Source organism: Eublepharis macularius, chromosome 12 (assembly GCF_028583425.1).
Source record: "Eublepharis macularius isolate TG4126 chromosome 12, MPM_Emac_v1.0, whole genome shotgun sequence".
In the NCBI taxonomy this organism is placed as follows: Eukaryota; Metazoa; Chordata; class Lepidosauria; order Squamata; family Eublepharidae; genus Eublepharis; species Eublepharis macularius.
The window spans coordinates 31,209,962-31,235,602 of record NC_072801.1 but is presented as its reverse complement, the minus strand read 5'-3'; the positions used below and the strand labels follow the sequence as shown (position 1 = coordinate 31,235,602).

Below are 25,641 nucleotides of genomic sequence, written 5' to 3'. Positions count from 1 at the left end.
TCTAAATACACTTAGCTAACTAAAATAATTCAAGCTAGCTATCTGGCAATCTCTGAGTTGGCTTCATGGCTGAGGTCCTTACCAAAGGCTTTAGCAACAGAGTTCAGTCCATGCCAAGCTGTTCTTGTCATGCTGGAATGCAGGAGGCATGGAATCAAAGCCTCCCTCTCACATGCTGGTAGACAGGTACTGACTAGAAGGGATCTGCAGTACAATCAAACAGTCATTTTCAGGCCTGCTTTACATCAGACCACCAGAGCATGAACCAATCAGGGCTATGATTCTTAATCGGTCCTAACATGAGAAATATGGGGAGTACTGATTTAGCTGCGCTCTACCTGGAGTCCTAAGGCCAATTCTCAAGAGAACAGCGACAACTCGCAGGTATGCCTCATTGGCAAGCCAAGCAACTTTTCTCAAAACAGACTTGGTTTTGGGCCTGTGCAAAACATAGAGCCTGAACCAGAGTGTTAAATTTATCCATTTGAGAGCCTGATGGGGTCTTTTCCTTACAAATGGTTTGTAAGAGGTTGCTTGTCAGAAAGTGTAAAATCTGTAGTCATGGATCCTATTAAAGATCAAAACAACATCAGCTTCAGAATTGCTTGTGATCTGTGGAGGAAAAGGATTGGGACTTCAAGAGAAGTTATGTGCATGGAGGCAAATCAGTGAGCTAGGAGAATATAAGAAAACATCAGATGGTTGTTCTGATTTCATTGCAGTTAAGTTACCTTAGAATATTCTGGAGCATGTGAATTTGTAAAACACCTTAAGGGCTTTTAAAACCGAAAGCTGTTTAATCCTACAGTGCCTTTACCAGGGCTTTTTTTCAGCTGGAACGTGGTGGAACAGAGTTCCAGAACCTCTTGAAAATGGTCACATGGCTGGTGCCACCACCCCCTGATCTCTAGACAGAGGGGAGTTTAGATTGTCCTCCGCGCCAGACAGTGGGCAACCCATTGAGTTCCACCACCTCTTTTCCCAGAAAAAAAGCCCTGACCTTTACCTTTTGGAAGGGAACTTCCCTAATGATATGCGCTCCCCTGGGAAGGAGGTGGCAAGTTTAACTTCACTGTGGCTCAGTAATAGCCAGCACTTACACATTATAAAATTCAGTGTACTTGGTCAAGTGGATTAAGTTAAGGTAGATAAATCAATATGTAGAAAGTTTAATCAAATAAATTATGTTAGGTCAGGTAAATTTAGAGAATCCACAGTTACACAGTACACTGTCAGTTAATTAAGAATAACTAACTAAAGTAACTTAAATCAATCTAAACAAATCATGTATCATAAAGAAACATAATTAACAGTGTGCTCCGAAACAGATCTTCTCAGCAGCTTAGTTAAGTTTATTCAGTGGGGCTTACTCCTAGGAAAATGTTCTTAAGATGCACTGTTAGTGAAATTCGTTAGCAAAAATAATTTGATACTTTATAATAATCTCTATGAAGTTGCTGTCTTACTCTGATCGCAGGTTTTTATTAGCCTGAACAACAATCCGGATCCAGAGCCTATGTGGTAGGTTTCACAAAATCCAGAATCCTATTAACATCAGCCAGGAATACCAAGCCAAAGCTATCCATCAAAGGACCAGAGGGTTGTAGAAATACCTCTCCTCCCTGATTTATTCCAAAACTGGAATTGAGGTTGGAATGGATTTGAGGCACTTTGTCAGCAAACTTTAAAAAAATAATAATATCACAGTTAATAGCCAATTGCGTATTCTTTCTTCCTTTGCAGTACGTTTCGCACCTTACAGACCTCCCGACATCTCTTTGAAACCTCTGCTTTTTGAAGTGCCCAGTATCACCACGGAGTCTGTGTTTGTTGGCCGGGACTGGGTATTCCAGGAAATAGATGTACAATTGCAAAGCTCCAACACTAGCATGAACAGAGGTGTGGTGATCGTTGGAAACATCGGTTTTGGCAAGACAGCAATCATCTCCAGACTGGTCGCACTAAGTTGCCATGGAACCCGCATGAGGCAGATTGCCTCAGACAGCCCCCATGCATCCCCAAAACGTAAGTGAATAGATTCACCTGACTGAGACATTGTTTGCTGACATAGTCACCTATACTCGGGAGACATGTGAATCTGGGTGCCTTATATAGGAAGACTGAATCCTTTCTTTGTGAAAGTGAGGAAAGCTACTTGCTTTACCACCCTATGTGGCTGCATGAGATTCAGGGGCTCCTTCCCAGTTACTGCAACAGAGATTTGAACCAAAGCATTAGCACACATCTTTGCTGAAGCTCCACTGTGCCAAAGACAGCTTTTTGGCTGCAAAACCTGGGGAGGAAATCTGTGCAAGGACACCTACCAGGAGTTCTCAGGGACTGCCTTATAGTTAGGGATGACTCACATGGGAAACCTGCCAAAGCTCCAGGTCCTGTAAGTCTTCTGGAAGTGCTGCCAAGCCCTTTTCAAAGACTAGCGGCTTGTCAGTTGGGACTCCTATGTATGTATTTTTGCTATTGCTTTGTTTTACTCTTTTATTCTTTTTTCTTCATGGGTATTGTCACAAGCATCTTTTGTATATTCATTTTTCATTTGCATTGATTTCAATGGGAAACGCTTTTTTTGGCTGCAGCTTTCTTTTCCCCATCCAAATTGGGGGGAAATTCTCAAGGACTAAGAGATCCTCTCTACCAAATGTTTGGCAAATGGGAGAAAAGGTCCTGTTTTGTAAGCAGATAAACTCTTGCTTGCAGAGGAGGCACAGGGAGGCATCCAGAATTCTGAGAGAGCAGATGATGGACACATAATATATATCCAGAGGAGTTAGCCGTGTTAGTCTGTAGTAGCGAAATCAAAAAGAGTCCAGTAGCACCTTTAAGACTAACCAATTTTATTGTAGCATAAGCTTTCGAGAATCACAGTTCTCTTCGTCAGATGCATGACAAAGAGAACTGTGATTCTCAAAAGCTTATGCTACAATAAAATTGGTTAGTCTTAAAGGTGCTACTGGACTCTTTTTGATTTCACATAATATATATAATCTTAAACAGAATCTTCTTATTGAATGAGGCCACCTGAGAGTACATAAAGAAATTGGGGAGTGACTTCATGTTAAAGAAAAAGAAAATGAGCAGGTGAGACATGAAACCCACCCTGTTCCTGCAACTTACTTAGCTACACTCCAAGGCTATGAGAAAAATGCAGAAGAAAGATCCAAGCAAGACAAGGCTTAAGAGGAAATAATGTTTGCCTCCCCTTGGCTGTGTATTATGTTTTAGTTAAAAAATAAACATCCTTGACTTTCCAGACATGGAAATAGGCAGATGTACCAGTGTATGAAGATTCACCCTCCAATCTACTGTGGCCTTCAGTTCAACTAAAACAATTGCTGGTATTGTTTTCAAATACTAGTAGCAGCTGGAGGGGGTGCATTTTAATTAAGGAAATGGTAATGGAGGGGAGGTGTTTACTTACTTAATTAAAATATTTATGCTCCACACTCTCAGCTCCTAGCTTCCTAGGACATCTTCCAATATCCATAATTAACACAACATTGAGGACAGAAGTATTATAAATCCATAACAATAATCACACCAAGAGGGATAATTTGGCCAGAAAAAAAGCCTTGAGTTGCACGGTCACCATTCACTCATGCACCATGGCCAAGAAAGGGATATTTGCTACTTGCTCAAACTGTTTGGGTCCAGGGATGACTTTTTAAGGCAGATGTTTAACTACCTACTTCTTCAAATAAACATTCACCCCTCCCTGGACCCAACCAAGCAGTCCCCTCAACTTAGGTGTAATAAATATAGAGGGCCAGGATTGAAAACTAATATGGTATGCCATATTCCTCTAAAATGCTTGTTCAGAGCCTCAGGACACAATAACTAAAGGTAATCCAGGCAACTGCAGCTAGCCTGATCTTTGATAATCATTCTGCAGTCTTAGTGACATCTGGGTTATCTGTCTGTGAAAGACCAAACAAACAAGTCACATTAAGCCTCTGGAACAAGTAGCAATTCTGAGAGCTCTACCTTGGAGGTTCTGGACTTTAAGCTGCCTTGTTTCATAAATTTTTCCTCCCAAGACCATATGATTACATCTCCCACTGTCATGGGTGCCAACACCTCCCCTGCACTAGCTATCAGCCTATCTAGACAGCTGGGGCTGGCAGGAAAGACTTAGATTTGTTTGGCACTGGGGAATTTTCTGCAACAATCTGAACCTGTACCAAAGAGATGAACTTCACTTGAACCTAAGAAGGTGAGCAAACAGCTTTTAAAGTCTCTCCTTGGTGGAGGGAAACTGGCTGGAGTTGGGGGCAGCCAGCTTACCCAAACCTAAGGGATGATGCAGTGAACAATTGGAGTAATGATTCAATCACCAGGTCTAAGAGGATGCCTGCATGGTTAATGATCCATGTCACAGAAGCCGTAGAAGGCAAAGTCTTCTTTTAAAAAGTTAAAGGGTTGCCCAAATGAGATGAACAGAAAGGAGATAACAGGTTCTGGCAAAATAAATGCAAGTACTCAGTAAGGTGAGCAAAAAGAGGGGATTTCTAAAATCATTAAGAAAAATAATAAGCATTTTTTCAAATACACCAGGAGTAAGAAACCAGCCAGGGAAGGGTTGGGCCCTTGAATTACAAAGAAATGAAAGGATTGCTTAAGGAAGCTGGGTGGATGGCAGAGAATCTGAAGGATTTTTTTGCATCTGTGTTTACTGTAGAAAGTGTGGGGCACGTACCCACGCGGGAGCTGCTCTTTTTACAAAGAGTTTCTGATGAACTAAGTCAAATTGAGATAAGAAGAGATGAAGTTCTTAGAATACTAGACAAATTGATAACTTGTAAGTCTGCAGTTCCAGATCACAGACACCCAAAGCTTCTTAACAAATTCGAATGTGGAATTGTTAACCAGCATATGTATTTTCTCACTTAAATTGACTGCCATATCAGAAGACAGGAAAGTAGCAAATATTGCACCAATTTTTTTTTAAAGGTCTGGGAGGTGATCCAGGAAATTACAGGTAGGTTAGCCTAAGATCTGTTCCAGGTAAATTAATAGAACCTTTTATTAAAGACAAGATTATTAAGGATGTGGAGGAACAAAGCCGGCTGAGGGAAAGTCTCCGTGGCTTCTGTGTCATCAACCTTTTGGAGTTGATAGAGAAGGTTAAGAAACATGGAAAAGAGTGATCTGGTAAATATATATACACTTCAACTTCCAAAAAGCTTTTTACCATAATACCTTACCAAAGATTCCTTTGTAAGATGAGCAGCATGGGCTAAGGAGAGAGATTGTTTTATGGATTAAAAATTGTTTATGCAACAGCAAAAGGAAAATAAGGATAAATGGACAGTTCTCCTAAAGGAGAGATATAAGCAGTGGGGCCCTACAAGGATCAGTATTGGGACTGGTGGTATTTAATGGTTCATAAGTGATTTGGAATTGGTGAGAAGTGTAGCAGCCAAGTTTGCAGATGACACCAAATTATTCAGGATGATGAAAACTGAAAGTAGATTGTGAAAAGCTCCAAGAGAATCTCTCTGAATTGGGTGATTGGGCAACAGAGAGGCATATGATTGGCAAGTGATGCCATTGGAACAAAATTCCTAATGATAAATGTATAAATGTAATAAAGACACTAAAGTGCCACTATATGTGAATAAAGGTTCAATTTCATGTGTGTATCAATCAAATAGTAATTGTTTTACCAAATAGTCATTGTAGAAATTATATTACAACAACAATAATGTTGTAATTAGAGATGGGCATGATCCAAAAAAAATTGCCGATCCAGCTGATCGTGGATCGGCGCCGGTGACAATCCTGACTAAATGATCCACACTGATCATCTCTCGTTCCCGATCTGTGGATCGTGGAGGACAAAGCGGGGCGCACTGCTATTCCCAGCTATGTGGGAAGGTGGGTGTTGGCGGCGGCCACCGGGTCCGGCGGGCACGGGGAGATGGCGACGAGCCACCTCCCCTCAGGGGGGAGGGGGTCTGGCTGCTCGCCGGTGGCACCCCCCATGTGCCTGCCCGCCAGGCCAAAAAGGAGCGCGCTGGCAAGAAAAGAACGGTGGGTGATTCCGGAGGCATCTGTGTTTGTGTTTGGCCATCAGAGCTGCCTATCAGGGTGGCCGATCACGATCCGCTGAGTCACGATCGCGCAATCGCCATTATCGTGGGGGGTTTTTGGATCGTAATGCGGATCGTGCCCATCTCTAGTTGTAATCTATTTACAACCAAAATCAGTAAAAATAGAAAACAGTAGTACATTACATTAATGTTCCATTCATATAAACTACAGTTTTTCAAGAGTAATACAGAGTCCTAAAGCATAAACATAACAAGTTTTCAGAATGTTTTTTTCTTGTTTCGTATTTCTTTATCAGATAAGACTTCTCATAATGTGCCACAAAAGGAACTATAATATAGAATGGAATCAAACAAACAGTAATACAAACATTAGTCTTATTCACAAGCATAATACATACTTGTTTATATCAAAACAAGTCTTATGTTGATTATTTTCCTAAATTCCACACCTCAAGATATTTTACGACAGGTGCATTGTAATCTGCTCACAACCAAAGCCAATTAAAATCATTGGCAACAATTCTGCCAAACGGTGGTTTCCTGAAGTTTAAACAATTGGTAAAACAGTTACTGTAAGACTTAACTGATACACCCTTGACCATTGAACCTTGATTGAATTCACACACAGTGGCACTTCAGTGTCTTTATTATTATTTGGTTTTCAACTGTGTTCCTATTTGTAGTAATTTTATGGAGTCTGAACTGGCAGTGACTGAAAGGGAAAGAGATCTTGGAATTAGAGCAAACCGCTTCATGAAGATATTGACCCAGTATGGCAAACTCTATATTGGGGATTATTGTGAATGGGATTGAAAATAAAACTGGCAGTATTATGTAAAGCTGTGGTGTGGTCTCATTTGAAATACTGCGTAGAGTTCTGTTTCCCCTATCTCAAAAGGGATATTGCAGAGCTGTAAAGAGTACAAACCAATGCAGCCAAGGTGATACAAAGATTGGAATACCTTTCTTATGAGAAAAGGCTAAAGTCTGGGAGTTTTCAGTTTAGAAAAAGATGGCAGTGTATGTAAAATGATAGAGCTTTTTCTCCCTCTCTTGTAATAATGGAACTTTGAGGGCACCCAATGAAATTGATAGGCAGTAGATTCAGGACAGACCAAAAAAAACCCTCTTTACTCAATGAGTAATTAAACTGGAATTCACTACCAGTGGTTGTAGTGCTGGCCACTACCATAGATGGCTTTAAAAAGAGGTTAAGTAGGTTTATGGAGAGGTCACCAATGACAGCTAGCCATCTATACTAGCCATGGTGGCTCCCTATTCAGAGGCAGCAAACCTCTGAATACCAGCAGTAGGAGGCAGCAGCAAGAGGGGGCCTTGGCCTCCACGCCCTGGTTTTTTGGTCCTCCAAGGCAACTGGTTGGCTGCTATGTGAAACGCTATTCTGGAATAGATGGACCACTGGTCTCATCCAGCAGGCTCTACTTACATTCTTTATGTTCTTTATTTCAAAGAACTTGGTTTAAAAATCATGTAGATCCATATTATGGATCTATGTTTTTGTACCATAGCTGCCCCATGGAGTGTTACATCTGTGTGTTTTGTGGTGCAGTCCATGAACATTGGTGTGTTGTGTGCTGTTATAGCACATTTTGATGGAATTCATGTAAATCACAACGTGATCCATGGTTTTTCATGTAGTAGATTCCAAGAATTTGAATTTGAAAAAATGTAAATAATGCCCCAACGTCCAAAGTCTGCCTTCCCCTGCTGTATCTAGGATTGCCAGGTCCCCTGGTAGGGGGCAGGGGACCCCCCATTCCCAGCCTCTTCCTCCCACTGCCATTAATCTGGCCAGTAGGGGAAATGGGCCCAAGAGGCAAAAACTGCTTGAGCCAGCGCGCAGTGGGTGTACTCCCACCAGCTGTGACAATGTCATTTCCTTAAGAGATGTCATCATGCCCAGCAGTGGGCATGCTCCCTTGCTTCACAGCTTCCCACACTTCCAGGTGCAATTATGTTACTTCTGCAAAGTTCGCATATGAGTAAGTTACCCTGAGGTAAGTGCCAGGCCTCTCACCCCATTCCTGCCAAGAGGGTAAGGGGACCTGGCAACCCTAGCTATATCTGATACCATTTTTCTCTCATCTGTCAGATTGGCTTATGTGCAGGAAATTAAGCCCTTTTAGGGATGTGTTGACATAGTTTACTTCCACTCACCATGACATGTACCCTCTTGTAAATATTTTGCACTTGTACTGTGACATTTAATATGTGAGGCTGGATCTTTGTCTCCAGAAGGGGATTCAGGCTAAGGAAACAGGTTTTGGAGCATAGGCTGTCTTTCGTTTCCCAAGCATGATTCCCTGGACAAAGTTCATAATGCTGGAGTATATATTTGGTGTTGGAGGAATGTGCTGCATTCCCCCTAATTTTTTAAATTCAGAATTAATTTAACTAGGAGCACATCATTTAGCACTTGGAACTCTAGATAAACCTCAATCATGTTCCATCAGGATTAAAATTCTAAGGAAACAGTTCTGCTTATTCAAACCAGCCCAAGCAAAGAGTTCTTGGAGCACTTTGGAGGCCCACCACCTGTCCCTCCTTTTCTCCTGGCAGATGTAGATGCAAACCGAGAGCTACCCCTCACCCAGCCACCTTCTGCTCACTCCTCCATCACCAGTGGAAGCTGCCCTGGAACCCCAGAAATGCGGAGGCGACAGGAAGAGGCTATGCGGAGACTTGCTGCCCAGGTAATGCAAGATTTTTTAAAATACATTTTCCTTTTTCGTTCTACTTTTCAATTATCTCTTACCAAAATGCGACTGTAAATGCTTCAAACCAATATGTTTACAAGGGAAAGAGTAGCATAAATTTGACATTTTTATGAATAGTAAATAATTGTGTATAAAAACGGGAAAACTGGGGTCCATCTTCCGCATTTAACATCAGCGGAGATGTTACTAATTCTTTGTGGTCTCTGTATATCACTCAAATGAGCTTCAAGGCTGTGGCGCCCTCTAGAGTTAATCCTCCCTCTCTTCTGACCCCACACTAATCATTCATGCTTGGGAGAGGGACTCACAACTTCCCCCTCTTTCAACTGCTACTGCAGCAGCATCCTTTGGGAACCTTCTCTGATCATTTCGTTCACTGTGAATTTTTTCATTTTTCCTCAGTCATTGTAGTTGTTTGAAGAGTGTATATATTCATTAAAAAATGATATGTATTGTTTCTTATTGGTCTTATTTATTTATGTGTCTTACATAGATATTAAACAACATGGGGAAATAACACTGACTCTTTCGGCACACACACACACCATTTCACATCAGATTCTGCATCTGCCACCACTGTGGCGTTCACTACTATTAACATCCTGTTTTGACAGACAGTACCAATGGTCTGGTACTTCATGCTTTCCCAGATCTTCTTCTGACCCTTCACAGTGGAAAAATCTCCTTCTCTGTGAAGTCCAGAAAATCTATCTTCCAAACCCCAGTTTATCTCTGAATGTTCCAAATCCTCTAGAAACTCTAAGCAGAGTCCTTGATTCCATTCTTCCTTTCATCCTTCCTGATGCACCATACCTTCATCAACAGCACTCAGTGTGGAAGGCTATCGTTAATGGCGTGTGAGTTCTTGCCCTCATTAAGCTAGAGTACACAATAGAGTTTGTTTCACTTCCCCCCTACACAGTGTTTAAGTCCCACCAATCATACTCTCCTCCTAAAGATTTAGTCCCTCCTGGAGAAAGAGATGACACCGAGCTCCCAAAGAGGAACAAGATTCTGCTCTTGGTACTTCGTAGTCCTGAAAAAAGGATGGAGGCCTTCACCTTGTGTTGGGCCTCAGAGATGTCAACTTCTACATTGACCCCAAGAAGTTCAGAGTGGTGGTGACCCTACAATGTATCCTGCCTTTTTTGACACAGGAGGTAGTGTTGGTGGTCTGCTTCTGTTAATCTAAACAACATGTACTTCCACATCACAATTTGTCCTTAATACTGCAAATGTGTTTTGCTGTGGGAGACATACGCTACCAATATAAGGTATTACCCAAGGGTGTTTACCAAGTGCATGGCAGCTGTTGTGGCTCATCTTCAGCCTCAGGATATCACCATCTTTATCTCCTTAGACTGCTGGATTCTAACTGCTCTGTCCTGTCTCACCCTCCTCTTTCATATTTACATCACTTTGCATTTCTTGGGTTACGTCAAGGTCAGAATTCTCAACCCTCCTTACTAGACCTCTGCATTTCATTGGGATGGTGCTGCCGTGTGCCTACAGCCTGATTCAGTTGGCCTTTCTGTTCCTCAGACAACCACAACCACCAGCCATGTCGGAAGCTACTAGGATACATGGCAGCATCCATTGCAGAGGACTCCATATGCATCCATTTCATGGTTGGTTCAAATGCTCCTTTGAATCTCTGCGGAATGCCCAGCAAATGCTCCTCATACTGCCAGCACCATTCTGCAAAAAGCCTTTTGTAATGCTGTGCCTCAGGAATCTTCAGCAGGGAGTGCCCTTCTCTCCTGTGTCCTCACAGGTGACTCTAAAAACAGAAGTCTCCATGTGGAGATGGAGTACATAGTCAGTTGCCACTCCATCAGTCATCCTTGGTTGAAATCCAAGTTATCTGGATTTTCCTGCAGTATACATCTGCATCTTCCTGCCAAATCTACAGGGCAGAGGCAGCTAACATGTCCACTAAACAGTGTATCAGCAATCAAGAATGCTCTTTATCTGTGAACCTCTGTTGCTGCACTTGCAGATTCTGGGACAGATGCATCAGGTATGACATCATACCTGCAGCATACCTGCACTGGATCCAGTTTAAATTGGCAATTTCCCCTTCCTGCTGCAGACTCCCTTCATGTCATTCCTTAGTGTCCCCTGTGCCCCAGGAGTAGAGACCAGTGAGCTGCAGTGGGAGGAGGGAGGCAGGAAAGTTCCATTCTACCAGTGGAAAATTTAGTTTGGATCCAACTCCTTGTCTCTAGCGAAGGCAACACATTACAGGCTCCCTCAGTCCCAGTGGTACAATCACCCACACTTCTGTCTTTATAGGTTCTACCTGCAAGCTGTCTGCCTAGGGCACACCTGAAATTGATTTATTTTCTTGTCAGGCAGTATTGCAGCAGAGGAGAATCAGCCATTACTGGGAGTTGAGATGCCTTTCGCACAACCTGGAAGCATCATTTCATCTCTGTCTTCTCTCCTATCTCACTTATCAGGGAGTGACTGTGGCTTAGTGGCAGGGATGCTTCAACTCTTGGGGGTTCAGCTCACATGGTAATTGTCAGTCATGAATACCCTCAGATTGATCAATGATTGGATCACGTGGTCACGGAGCCATTTGTCAGAGTTCACTAGGCAGCTGCAAATCTAGCACAACAGTGTGAATGCATGATTGGCTTTTTGCACATGCTTTATACATCTAGGGAGCATGGGGGTTGTATTTTCCCTGTAGCTACTTTAATACAAGGGTTTTCTTCCTGTTTGGGGGCTCTGTTTCTGTGGTGGAAACTCCCCACAAGTTTAGGAATTCCTTCCTAATACTGGACCCCATTTTAGCTTGTGACTGCTGTGCATTGCTTTACAGAATAAGTTTCTTCCCTTTGGGGGGCTCTGAGAGTCTGGGGTGGAAAACTCTGCCCTTCAACTGATTACTGAAATGCTTGCACTTTGAGCTCCATTCTGCATTGGAAACCCACACCCACAGTGAATTTCTTCCAATGCTGCTTTCACTTCAGCGTAGAATCCCCACTTTGGGTCTCTGTTTCTTTACCGGGGATGTCTGGTCTGTCCCCGTCCCTGTCCTTCTCTCCCCCCCCCCCGCATAGTCCCTGGTTAATGACATTTTGTGTATGGGCAATATTCTTTGTTTCTGCCAATCAAAAACTATATGCACAGTGGAATGAGCAAGGATCAAAACAACAAGCCATAGAACGGCAGTCATCTGACTAATTCTCATGTATTGTAACTGATGGCAAAATTGGGATAGGGTATTTATTCTTGGGGTTGCAAGCATTCAGAAATGTCCCCTAGTTTGATTGTGTAGGGTTTCTCCCATTTGTTCATCAGCACATGGTTGTGGCTGCCCTTGCAACAGAGCTCAGATGTAAGAGAGCCCAAAGTAAGAAGGCAAGAGGGCTAAGAGAACCCTCTTCCTCATGGTCAGGGTTTTTTCTCCCCACCTTTACTGGACTCTGTGTCTTTTCCTGATCCCAAATGAAGGTTGAAATTCTACCATTTACTCTCACCAATTTCTGTGGTTTAGGTGGACTTTACTATCCTTTGGTCATCCCTTGCTAGGCCACTTAATGAGCCGGACAGCTCTTGCACTGGGAGATGAGTCATGCCTGCCCAGTTTTTCCCTTGTGTGCCCGTTAGCCTATAAAAGGCACTTAGCACTCTCTGAACATAGAGTGCAGACCCAGTTATAGGAACTTTACATACAGTCTGAGCTGCAAGGCATTTCACTACAGTATGCTTCCTTTAGCAGAGCAGTGCTGGATGCTCAGCTGGATGCACTTGTGCCTGCCTCCAAGTATGTCATCTTGCTAATCTGTCCCATAATTTGTGTGATGCATAGAGACCATGAAGAAGAAAGACAGGTTGCTTACATGTAACCCTGGTTTTTCAGTCACACAGCCTATCTCCCTCCCTGCAGCCCGTACCCTTTTAACTTGTAGCTGTATTTGCTTTGGAAAAACTGAGAATAAAGTTGCATCCCTTCCCCCCTGGGTAAGTGTGTACTTAGGAGGGAGGATTTCATGCCAAAAGGTTATGCTCTGGAAGGTTCTGAAGTTCATGCTCTAAGCAGGCTTGGAGCCTGTTTATGTGATGCCACTGATAACTGCTCAGAGAGTATCAGTTACAAGTGAGTTGGCTCTTTTGGGGGCTGTTTATTTAAAACGTTTATATCCCACACTAAGTGATTGAGCAAAGCAATCAAACATAAGAACAAGTTACATTTCTTGGGCTGCAGAGATGCCACTAATGTCTCAGAAATTTTCTCTCCCCATCTTTGGGTGACTCTATTGTTAAGTGGTTGGTGACACTAGTATGTGTTCCTTTTGTTTTTAGTGAATCAGTGAAGTCACTGTGTGAAAGTATTAAGGTAAAATACAGGTGGGAGAGAAAAAAGAAGCAAAATTAAAATATATATGCAGCAAACCCTACGCCATATACTGTTTTAAAAACAAAATGAGGGGACCCACAGATACTGCTTGCACAGCTACCCATACCTCTTGTAAGGCTAACCTAACAATTCTTGATTTCAAAGAAATAATCCGTGGGTTCAAAGCAAGCATCCAAATTGAGCCTATGTACATGTAATTAAATTTCACATGAGGCCAATGCTCAGTGGAGTTTGTAAACACTTTTGTTACCCTTGTGTGAGAATCTGCTGTTTGCAACTTTTGCTGATCTGTACCTAGTCCTCCTCAAACCAGTGCATTGTCTGTATGTACTAAAATGTCTGGAATGTTCAATTTAGCTTTCCTTGAAGAAAGAAAGAAAAATCTGCCCATTGTAATGATTTAGTTATCTCATGTGGAGCTTGGAGCCCTAGCTTTGTCATACAGCCTACCAAACTGTTTCAGGTAGGTAAGTTAGTAGCCCTACATCTGCATTCCTTTTTTCGTGTGGTACAACAATTGCAATGATTTCTAAGGATCAGTGTCAGTTTTCTTACTATCTGATTCCTCTAGACTTGGTATCACAGATACTTAGCATAGGATCACTTTTCTTGTAGAGTGAGAATAAGCAGGAAATGGTGCTGCTTTTATTTCCTGCCCGTTTCTGGAGAGACTGATAGGTGTGTTTTCCCCTTTTGTAGGTTGTTGCTTATCACTACTGCCAAGCGGATAATGCCTACACCTGCCTGGTGCCAGAGTTTGTACACAACGTGGCAGCCCTCCTCTGCCGTTCCCCCCAGTTTGTTGCCTACAGGGAGCAGCTGCTGCGGGAGCCACATCTTCAGAGCGTGCTGAGCTTGCGTTCCTGTGTTCAGGACCCCTTGGCTTCCTTTCGAAGGGGAGTCCTGGAGCCCTTGGAAAACCTCCATAAAGGTAAGGGAAAACATTGATTTCCCTTGAGGGCATCAGCATGAGCTGAATGTTTTAATGTATGTTTTTCTCTGTTCCTCACAAATGCTCAGAACGGAAGATCCCTGATGAAGATTTCATCATATTAATCGATGGCTTAAATGAAGCTGAATTTCACAGACCTGATTATGGGGACACAATAGTATCTTTCCTCAGCAAAATGATTGGGAAATTTCCATCCTGGCTAAAGTTGATTGTAACAGTTAGAACAAGCCTGCAGGTGGGTTGTAGTCCATTTTTTCACTCCTGAGTTCAGTTTCCTTTGCTAGGATTTCAACCCCTGTTCCTTGTGTGTTGGGCACGGTAGCAGGCATTCTGTGAGGTAGAACCTCACTTAGTGCCCAGTTAAAGAGGCATGTGCTCCAGTCGGGAGGAAGTGTGGGACCCAGAAGTTACCACAGAGTGATGTGGTCTTAAGGCAGCTGTCTCATTGGCAATGGTTCTGACAATTCAGGTTAAAAGTCTGAAGGCGACCCATTCTAGCACCTGCACTTCGAGCTGGTGTGTCCATTTTGTTTGTTTGTTTAGAATCTTTATTAGCTGCTTTGTTGCTTTTCAGCGCTCAAGGAGGCTTACAGTGTAAAAACAATTATAAAAATATCCCTCCCCTCCCCCAAATCTGTCTCTGATGGCAGAATAGCAGTTGCTTGGATGGCAACTCTCAAGCCCCTTCTTCCAGAATGAGAAGCCTTCCATGTCCTGCTGCTGCTTTGCTTCTGATGGTAGAATGACAGTTGGGTGTGATCTCTTGCGGAAGCTGAAATTTGAATTCTACAGAAAACATACCTGGGACAGTATGTCCCAACTAGGGACAGCATGTCTCCAACCAGAAGGCATGGCCACCCCAGTAATTTGTCAGTTGAGGAAAGTAGTTATTATGTATTGTGATTTCAGCTCATAGGAATAGAGATGTCAGCTCATAGTAACAGCTTTATTGAAGACTGGAAACAGACAGACGCCGACAGGCTCAACAGGAGCCAAGTATATACACACAAGCCACACCCCTTTTCAAGCAACAACCAATAGACACACATAACTAGACTCCTTAGTTTGCATCGACTATATACAAAGTAACTTATTTACAGTACAGTGATTGGACTTTATTATACAGCACTGATTGGCTGCTGCCAGCAGGAAACAGCCAATAATAATAATGAAGGCTTCAGGAGCCTTAGTTTGGACAGGAGCTAAGTCGATACGCAACACCAGTGATCAACATTCACACCGCAGTTTGATTCAGAAGCACCTCTTGGCAGTTGGGGTTAGTTCCATGGTTCTTTGAATTGTAGCTCAAAACTTTGAAACTTCTGTTATGTTAACTTTTGTTATGTTCCTGCTTTTATCTGTCAAAGGAAGCTTGACGATCAGAATCTTATACCCTGGAAAATCTTGTTGGTCTTTAATGTGCTACTGGACATGAACCTTACAACCTCATAGCTTCTCTTTAAGAAGAATTTCATTTCATATTTTCCTGAATCCATGGTCAGCGAGTAGGACGTTCATTGGTGCCCTAGCAAGGAAACTCTGTGTGTGTGTCTGTGTCTGTGTGTGTGAGAGAGAGGTTTAGCTTTTATTTGGAAGATGAAAACCTGACCTGATTTAGACTGTAACAGAAAACTGATAATTTTATTCCTTTTATTTTCAACCTCCAGGATTTACTTTATTCTTTTTTTTCCTTATAGGAAATAATTAAGTTATTGCCCTTCCATAGGATATTCCTGGATAGACTGGAAGAAAACGAAGCTATAGATCAGGATCTCCAAGCCTACATCCTACATCGAATACATAGTAGCTCTGAAATCCAGAACAACATCTCCCTGAATGGCAAAATGGACAACACAACCTTTGGCAAACTCAGCTCTCATCTCAAATCCCTGAGCCAAGGCTCCTACCTGTATCTAAAGCTCACTTTTGATCTCATAGAAAAAGGCTACCTGGTGTTAAAAAGCTCAAGCTATAAGGTAGTCCCTGTCTCCCTTTCGGAGGTATATTTGCTGCAGTGCAATATGAAATTCCCAACACAGTCTTCCTTCGACCGGGTCATGCCTCTCTTGAATGTGGCAGTGGCCTCTCTGCACCCCTTGACTGATGAGCATATTTTCCAGGCTATCAATGCAGGAAGCATTGAAGAAAACTTGGAGTGGGAGGACTTCCAGCAGAGGATGGAGAACCTCTCCATGTTTCTTATCAAGCGCAGAGATATGACCCGGATGTTTGTCCACCCATCTTTTCGAGAGTGGCTGATCTGGAGAGAGGAAGGAGAAAAGACCAAGTTCCTGTGTGATCCTAGGTAAGTAACACATTAATTTTGACTGGCAACTGTTTCCAGGTTTCTTCGTTTTTATGAAAGTGTACCCATGAGAAATTCAACCTGGACTGAAAATGTATTCTTTATTCTCTGTGTTTGGATCATATGAACTTGCTGTTAGTATGGAACATTTATTTTTGTTTTGTGGTTAATAGCAATGAACGAAGAGGATAAATGCCCACCTGCCTATGGCAGGGATGGGAAACATGATTATTGGTAAGTCTTTCACAATCTAGTGATCTGCTTCTGATCAGAACCGTATCAGCTCCATCAACTTTCCTGCATGAAGAACGCTTTTGAGGGAAACTTTTTCTCGTCCTTCTTTATATTTGCTTTGGGATGGTTGTCCTTGGCAGCTCTGCCAAGGGATTGCACAAGAGCATCAGAAAAGATGAGAGCCTGGTGCTTGCCGCTGGAGAGGCTGGGGAGTGGTGGCCTTTCTTGAGGTTTTGGAGATCCTACTCTTCCAAGTGGATTGAGGTTTGGGCCTTGAGAGAGGACCTTAGATCTTTATTTTGTAAACTGGGACAAATCTTTGATTATTTACTAGAATTTAGAAGCTCGAGTTTGGCATCTTCAGTTAAAGTTCATTTATCTGCCATCTTGGATTTTCATGGATCCAATTTTGTTCAGGCAAGGTTTAAACATTTCCTCCTGTTCTCCATCCCATTACTCATTGGGCTTGATTTTTTGTAAATTAATGTGTAAACCATTCCAACCAATGACTACTTGTCCGGTATCATTTCTCACAGTTGAAGTGGCCTGTCTTGAGGCTATCATTTTGGCCAGTCGCATTAGTGAACTGTCTGCCCTTAGATATAGCCCTCTCTATACCAAAGTTTATTAAGCCAAGATCGTTTTATGCCCTAGCTTGGAGTTCTTTCATGAATCAGTTTACCATTTTAATATGAACCAGTACATTGTTTTATCTGTCTTCACACTCCTGTTAATAACAAGTAACAAGGGGCCTCTTAGGATGATATGACCCAGTAGGTGAATGGGACTCCAAGGGTCCCCTGAGATCTCATCAGATTTTTTCAGTTAACAAGAATGACACACCTCCTTCTTTCCTTCATGTCACTACTGCCTTCTTTTAGTTCCAAAAGGGGAAGTTTTCATTAAATAGCAGGAGTATTGCTCTGATATTTCTGGACTGGCTTTCCTTAACAATAACAATGTAATATTTAATGGAAACTATAATCATGCCATTGGGATCTGGCTACTGTGGTGCATGTCCTGGTAACACCTAGATTAGATCACTGCATTCCAGTCTACAACAACAACAACATTTGATTTATATACCACCCTTCAGGACAACTTAACACTCACTCAGAGCGTGTTATTATTATCACCACAACATAACACCCTGTGAGGTGGGTAGGGTTGAGAGAGCTATGGAAGAGCTGTGACTGACCCAAGGTCACCCAGCTGGCTACAAGTGGAGAAGTGGAGAATCGAACCTGGTTCTCCCGATTAGAGTCCGTCACTCTTAACCACTACACCAAACTGGCTCTCTACTCTACATGGGGCTGCCCTTGAAAAGTGTTCAGAAACTTGAATTGGTACAAAATACTGCAGCCAACATGTTGCCTAGAGTGGAACCATATCACTCTAGTCTAGTTCTGTCTTCACTGACTCCCGGTTTGTTTTCAGGACCCAGTTCAAGGCACTGGTGGTGACCTTTAAAGCCATATACCGTCTAGAGTCAGCATACCTTAAGGCTCATCTACCCCTATATGAAGCTACCCAGACCACTAAGATCATCTTCTGATTTCCTGCTTTGGGTGCAGTTGCCAGCTGGTTTCAACAAAAATATTGGACACATTTGATACAAACTTGTTGACCATGCAGAGACCCAGGGCTTTTTTTCTGGGAAAAGAGGTGGTGGAACAAAGTGGGTTGCCCTCGGAGAAAATGGTCACATGGCTGGTGGCCCCGCCCCCTGATCTCCAGACAGAGGGGAGTTGAGATTGCCCTCCACGCCACTCCAGCGGCGCAGAGGTCAATCTAAACTCCCCTCTGTCTGGAGATCAGGGGGTGGGGCCATCAGCCATGTGACCATTTTCAAGAGGTTCCGGAACTCCGTCCCACCATGTTCCAGCTGAAAAAAAGCCCTGCAGAGACCACTTGTTTTGGCAAGGCAGCCTGTAGAGCAGGAGGCAAAGAAAGAGGCAGGCCCCAAAGTGCCAATGCTGTGTGTTTTTCATGCTGTACCAACACTGGCAGGCAGATCACCTGCCAGACAGGGGTGGTTTAATTATTCTGAGGTCCTGTCAAACATCAAGAATGCCCTCCTCATACTTTGTTTATTCCCTCAGAACCTCACAGACAATAACCTAGCTGATAGGGTTGTTATGAGGATAAAATGGATAAGGGGAAAATGTTGTGAAACTCCTTCCCACCCTCCACCTTTGGAGTCAGGGTGGCGGGGGCTTCAGGGGGAAAGCTACTGCCACTAATTGCCAAGGGAGGGGAGAAGCAAGGGGAGAAACGGGAATGACAGGACTAGTTCTCGGAGCAAAAATACCCTCTGAAGTGATTTTGGGAACTACTGCACTGATGTTGGAATAGTGACAACTCCTCCCAGCCCCCATCTGGTCAGCTATGAATGTCGCCGTTGTTGGGCTGTTTATACGACACAATGAGAATTATAAGTTCTTCATCATGCCAACTCCCAGCACTTGCTTGGACTGTTCCCTCTTCCCCCCCCCCCCCGCCCAGTTCTTTTTGGTAGTGGCCTCCCACTAAGAGAGAGAGAAGCTGCCTGCTTGTTCCCAGATGGGAGCCAGAAGAGGCAGCTGGCTTCGAGGGGGTGGGTGAGGCATGGCAGGCAAAGCAGCTACCCGAGTGAGGAGGAGAAAGAAAAAACACAACAAAGATGAGCAAAAGTTAACTGCCCACCTTGCAGCAGAGGGGAGAGTGAGAAAAACAGACCTCCTCTGCATATGGACAATATAACTGTAACTGCCCTTTTCAGTGAGGAAGAGAAACCACTCTGTTGCTTGAGGAGAGGGAACTTTATCTTTTGTAGATCTCTTGATCTGTCTCTGTCTGTCTAATAATGCTCATACGACTATCAACTTAAGCAGAAATTAAAATGGGAAGAGCCTTACTTAATGTTATTTCTCTGGTATTTAATTATTGCCACTATATATTTTGCCATAGAAAGAGTAATGTAATCATTTGTATCGAATAGTAACCATGTCACCTGCACTCTCATATTAGGTAGTTCTATATTTTTAATTAGATGAGTGATTAAGCTAGCCGTTAATCCATTAAATATGGAACACTATAATCATAGATCCAGAAGAGTTAGCCGTGTTAGTCTGTAGTCGCAAAATAGTAGAGTCCAGTAGCACCTTTAAAACTAACCAACTTTATTGTAGCATAAGCTTTCTAGAGCTACAGTTCTCTTTGTCAGATGCATGGAGGGTATGAAGAAACTGGCCAGAGATATATAGGTGGTGAGGGGAGTGGGGACTAGATGCAAATCAGTTGCAAAAGTCATGAAAGAGGTGGAGTGCACAATTCAGGCTGGGTGTGATCCCCCCTTCATAAAAAAGGTAAAGGTAGTCCCCTGTGCAAGCACTCACTGAGTCCTTACAGACCCATCGGGGGACGTCACATCACAACATTTTCTTGGCAGACTTTTTACAGAGTGGTTTGCCATTGCCTTCCCCAGTTATCTACACTTTACCCCCGGGAAGCTGGCTCACCTGACTATCCAGGTCAGGGCATAGGGAGGCTAGGATAATGATTATCAAGAGATGGCGTGTAGCTGGAATTCTGTCTTCTTTTTTCCATTATGTTTCTTTTTACCATCTCTTTTGTCCAGGAGTGGCCATACGCTGCTTGCCTTCTGGTTCTCCCGTCAAGAGGGGAAGCTCAACAGACAGCAGACGATTGAACTGGGCCATCATATTCTCAAAGCACACATCTTCAAGGTAGTAAGAGATCATGCTATAGTGTTAGTGTGTCCACCGTGACTTGAGTACTAACACTGTTGGTGTTTTCAGCATTACTTTTCTGACATCCGTATTAATGCCTTAGCCCTGGTCAGCAAGGCCTCCTCTCCAAGTAGCTTTCTAGCAAAACCTGCTGTACTCCCTCCGTTAGACTAAGGGAGATTAAAATTTGAGGACACTGTCTGGCAGGTTCCAGTGTGCTTTTCTAGTGCTTCCAGACAACTATAGCAGCAAAAGATGACCAAGCAAAAACAGCAAGAGGAGGAATGGGGGTGGAGAGGCATCCCCTACCACACCAGATGAGAAAGCAAAGAGAGGATGTGACAGGGAAACAGGATGTAAAGGCCTCCTCATTTTGCCTCCCTTCATCCATCTTTGGGTTGGCAACTGGAGGAGGAAAGAGTTGACACGCCCGAGGGGGTTGGGCCCAGCCATGGAACAGCCTGCTGGTGATCCTTTCTCTAGAATATTTCAAACTGTCTTATAAATGAATCTGAACGGACATTGTTGAATGCTCCATCCTAAGCAGCTAGTCAGTATTCTATACTGGTCCAGGCGAGGGGATACATGTGAAAGAAAATCCCGTTGCTAAGGCTCAGAGAGCATAGCTGTTGCACCACAACCCACCAGTACTGGGGTGGAGTGCCAAAGACACTGTGACAGATAGATGGAAAGAGCCAACTGTGAGTGGAGACCATCCTGGCCTCTTGCTTTGTTGGGGGGCTGCCTGCCAAGAGCCCAGAGAGACACAAGGCTGTAAAGAGTCATGTTCCTTAGCAGTAGCAAAGAACAGGTGGGCTCCAAAGGTTTGCTCAGGGTGCTCTTGCAGGTTCCTTTGCTTTGTGGATTGCCACATGGTGGTGGGATGCCCCTGTTGAGGGCCATAGTCTAACCAGGGAGTCAACGCTTGTTAGTCCTACTAGGGAAGTTGCAGTGGAATGCAGTCTGCATCTTCTGCTTGGGCTGCTCTATGGCGCCGTGATCCTGCAAGGCAGTAGACATCATGGGTTCTTGGCCAGCAGCAGCAGAAATGACAGTGGAATGGGTGGTAGTCATTTAGGACTGTAGTGGTGCTTCCTGTAATGCTGTCCCCGCCCCCACTTACAGGGGAGTGATTTACAATGGTTAGGCACTGTGCTGACAGCACATAGATCTAGCAACAGCAGGTCTGCGAGAACCGTCCCTTGCCCTGTCTGATCACAGTTGTTGAGGGAGGCTATTCCCTTACATTGTGTGGATCAGAAGTGAGCTCTTTTAAAGCTCCTTAACATCTTTATAACACCTGTCGGTAGGAGAAGTTAGAGAAGAGCTGGCTTTGTAAGATGTTCCCCTTGACCTCGTTTCTGTAGTTTGTGGGCCAGTGCTAAGTAGCCGTGTCAGGATGCATACATTTTTGTTCTTTGGGGCAGTGAGAGGTCAGTGCTATAACCGGTCAGTGCTATAACCGGTTTGGTAAGAGCATCCCTGGAATGAGCAGTATGAATTCCAAGGACTGTATCCCAGAATTTGCAAGCAGAGTTTTAATTATAGACAGGAGTTGGAGTGGCTTTCCAAAGAAAGATGCCTGAAAGAATCCTCTTTGAACAAAACTAGTATTGGATCCCACTTCTTAGGGAGAAAAATGTTTAGCCATGAACATAAAATCTTATTAACTTGAATTTTGCAACTGCATGTGCTCCTTCCAAAAGCAGGTAGCTTATTACATTAAACTTGACCTGTGGGGCTTTTGAGGAGCGCTGCAATGAGAAGTCATACCTGTACTTTTCCTCCAGTGTTTGTGAAGAAAAATTGCAGGATTGTGGAAGTGGGTATCCACGACATTTAAAAAAAACCTCTCATTGTTTTAAATCTCCACAAACACTGGAGGAAAATGGAGGGGCGGGGAGACAGCGGGGGGAGTTCTGCACCTTGAAGTTTGTGAACTTTGATAGAAAGTCATCAAGGACTAGAGAGGGTTGGGATCCCAAATAGGAAGGGGCTGGGTGAATCCGATTCTGCTGAAATATTTTATCCTAAGCCCTTGCTTTTTAAAATATTTTATTTTTATTATTTTTCATTATTTTATTCTCTTACAATCAGTATTCTAAACCAGCACTAGCTTGAAGCTTGCTGCTGTTTTTGTGGTTTCTATTTCTGGTAGTGTCTTCTTTAATACTTAGTCTGTTTCAATGATTAAGTAAGAAGGAGCTGCTTCACACACACATGCATGCGCGCACACAGACACACATGCGCGCCTCCCCCTCCAGCAAGGAACAATGAACTATTAGCTCTTCCTTTCATGTCACTCCTTGTACTCTGGAGTTCCAGCTGGTGTGGTGCAGGGAGAAAAGTGACCCTCTAAAAAGTCAGACCTCAAGGCAGTTGGGACAAATTTTATCAACCTCAGGGCTCTCTAAGGGCTTGCATGGGAAACATCCTCTCCAGCAAGCATCCTTTGTACCTGTTCCTTTAAAGTCAACTTTGTCTGCTAATAGATTTTGTGCTTGAATTCCCTGTGTATTGGTATCATGGAAAGGAAAACCAAATGAAGGGACTGAGAGTGTTTCTTTCGTAGGGGCTGAGTAAAAAAGTCGGGGTTTCCTCATCCATTCTCCAAGGGCTGTGGATTTCCTACAGCACGGAAGGGCTCTCCATGGCTCTGGCCTCTCTGCGGAACTTGTACACACCCAACATCAAGGTAATGGAGTCATGAGCAAGCGGCTGTCCTTGGGATTCCCCAAGGATTCTGTGGGGTCCTGAAGTAACCTGGGTGTCAGCACCAGGCCCTGGGCAAAGAGGTGCCCATTCTGCTCCAGGAATTTCTTTGTTTTTTCTCCTGGGGAGCAGCAGTGGGGCTTGGCAGGGAGATCAGCTGGCCACTGAAAAGGTCTCCTCATGCCCTCTGTAGAGACATGATCAGACATTGGCAAACGTTTCTGCCTTATCATAAGAATGCAGTGGTACTCTAGTTAGGTATAAATGAAAGCTTAGATTCCCATGCAATTGATTTTGTGGGGGCTGGTGGAAGAGAAGGGCCTCTCTCCATCTCAGATGCCAGGACTTTGACCTTTTTGCTCTTGAAGGAGCATTTGAGTTCTCTTTTCATCAGTGTTATCCCCCTACACACACTTTATTTGATTTCTAACTAACATTGAACTGCAAGGTTATGAACTAGATAGAATGTGAAGTTTCTGTTGATGGGCAATTCATTCCCATGCCTCAGATGCTGGGAACAAAGTTGATGCCTCTGTGAGGAAGAGAATGGGGTGTGTGTGTGGAAGGAAAAGTACTCTTTCCAAACTCAGAAAAGTTTTTGTAGAAACTTTTTTTAGGAAAACACCTCAGCTCCTGAGCCCAATTACCAATCAAGATTGGGGGCAGGGGTGATCTTGCCTCTAACTCTACTTAAGAAAAAATGCAGCCCTCAGCTACTAGAATTTTTGGAAATGCGCCTCTATCCTGTTGGCCTTTCTCTCTTGCTGTATAGGTCAGCCGGCTGCTGATTTTGGGAGGTGCCAACGTCAATTACAGGACAGAGGTGCTGAACAACGCCCCGATTCTATGCGTCCAGTCACACCTGGGCTACACGGAGATGGTGGCTCTGCTGCTGGAGTTTGGAGCCAACGTTGATGCCTCTTCCGAAAGTGGCCTAACACCTCTGGGTTACGCAGCTGCTGCTGGCTGTCTCAGCATTGTGGTGCTTTTGTGCAAGAAGCGAGCAAAGGTGAGGGAGGGGCATGGCTTGTGGCCTTCAGTGGGATGATTGTGGAGCAGGAGCACACTGGGCTAAACCCTTCCAGTTGAATTTCAGCACAGAAAAGCAAAAGTCGTTAGGGTTGCAGCTTTGCACATGCCTCTAAACTGGCCTTAGGTGTCCTTGGAAAGAAGTAGGTTTAAGATAGGGTTGCCAGCCCCTCCGAGGGTGAGGCATCCCCCACTACCAGACTGCACCCCCCCCACACACACACACACTGCACATTTGGCTGGTAGGGAAAGAACTGAGTTGCATCAGATCCTTCTGGGTGATATCACTCACAATGTGATGACATCACTTCCTGTACTCCCAGAAATAATGTCATCATGTCACTGGGCAAAAGCTCTGGTATTTAGGCAAAAACCGTTGAGTATCACCATATCATTGGACTGTACATGCATGGATGTATATGGGAAGATAAGAATACACCTTCTCCCCCCACACCCTGCTGGTTGCCAGGGGTGATAGACAGACAAGCATTCTAAAGTGTTCAAGGTAGAGTAGGGCTGCGTGCAGATGTCACAGTAAACCATGCTCTGTAAATGATTGTTTGATTACACCTCAGTTTACTGTAATATTCAAATGTAGGCCACCCAACAAACTGTTGATTGTTGGCTGCTAAATCTAGATTCTAAGACATTGTTTGTATCTAGTTTGTTAACTACACTTAAACGGATGCTGATTTGGGTGCACAGAAGAACAAAGCCTGCTAAGGGAAACATCAGCATGGCTTCTGTAAAAGGAAGTCCTGCCTCACCAGGAGTTCTTTGAGAAAGTAAACAAACATGTAGATTAAGGTGACCTGGAAGACATTAGATACTTGGACTTCCAAAAGGCTTTTGACAAGATTCCTCTGCAAAGAATCCTCACTTAGCTTAACAGTCATAGGATAAGAGGACAGGTACTCTTATAGATTACAAATTGGATAAACAACAGGAAGCAGAGAGTAGGAATAAACAGACAGTTCTCACAATGGAGGGAAGTGAGTGACAGGGTCCTACAATGGTACTATGACCAATTTTATTTACATTGTTCATAAATGATTTGGAACTGGGGGTGGGCAGTATATTGGCCAAATCTGCAGATGATGCAAACCAAGGCAGATTTTGAAGAGCTCCAGGAGGATCTGTCTAAAACTGATGAGTGGGTGATGCACATTGGAATAAAAACTCCTAATTATAAATATATGCCAATGGTCTCCGCACTCACCAGATCTTGAGGTTTGATGGGCTGCTTGATGAAAAGGTCAACTCTGTGTTTTAAATAAATAAGTAAATAAAATGTTATAGCATTGGGAAAAGGCAGACTCCATGCTGGGAATTGGAAAGGGATTGAGCAGAGCATCACTTTCACTGGGTAGCAAAACTTCTAGCCAAATAAACACTCCCAGCCAATTGAATACTCCAACGGTTCCTGCAGAGAAAGAGTTGACAGAGTGGATAGGAATCATTGTAAAAAGTGCTCAAAAAAGTTGCTGCTAAGCGTTCTAA

General features: G+C 43.6%; 1 protein-coding gene across 1 annotated transcript in view; it reads left to right on the top strand.

The window, feature by feature from the left end:
• TANC2 (tetratricopeptide repeat, ankyrin repeat and coiled-coil containing 2) overlaps positions 1 to 25,641 on the top strand; it is a 246,001-nt gene that overhangs the window by 187,535 nt on the left and 32,825 nt on the right. The window contains exons 10-17 of the mRNA XM_054995523.1: positions 1,744 to 2,025; positions 8,649 to 8,782; positions 13,878 to 14,109; positions 14,199 to 14,365; positions 15,828 to 16,435; positions 20,289 to 20,397; positions 22,973 to 23,095; positions 23,885 to 24,121. Coding sequence (XP_054851498.1) covers positions 1,744 to 2,025; positions 8,649 to 8,782; positions 13,878 to 14,109; positions 14,199 to 14,365; positions 15,828 to 16,435; positions 20,289 to 20,397; positions 22,973 to 23,095; positions 23,885 to 24,121 — 1,892 coding nt within the window. The remainder of the gene's footprint in view (positions 1 to 1,743; positions 2,026 to 8,648; positions 8,783 to 13,877; positions 14,110 to 14,198; positions 14,366 to 15,827; positions 16,436 to 20,288; positions 20,398 to 22,972; positions 23,096 to 23,884; positions 24,122 to 25,641) is intronic.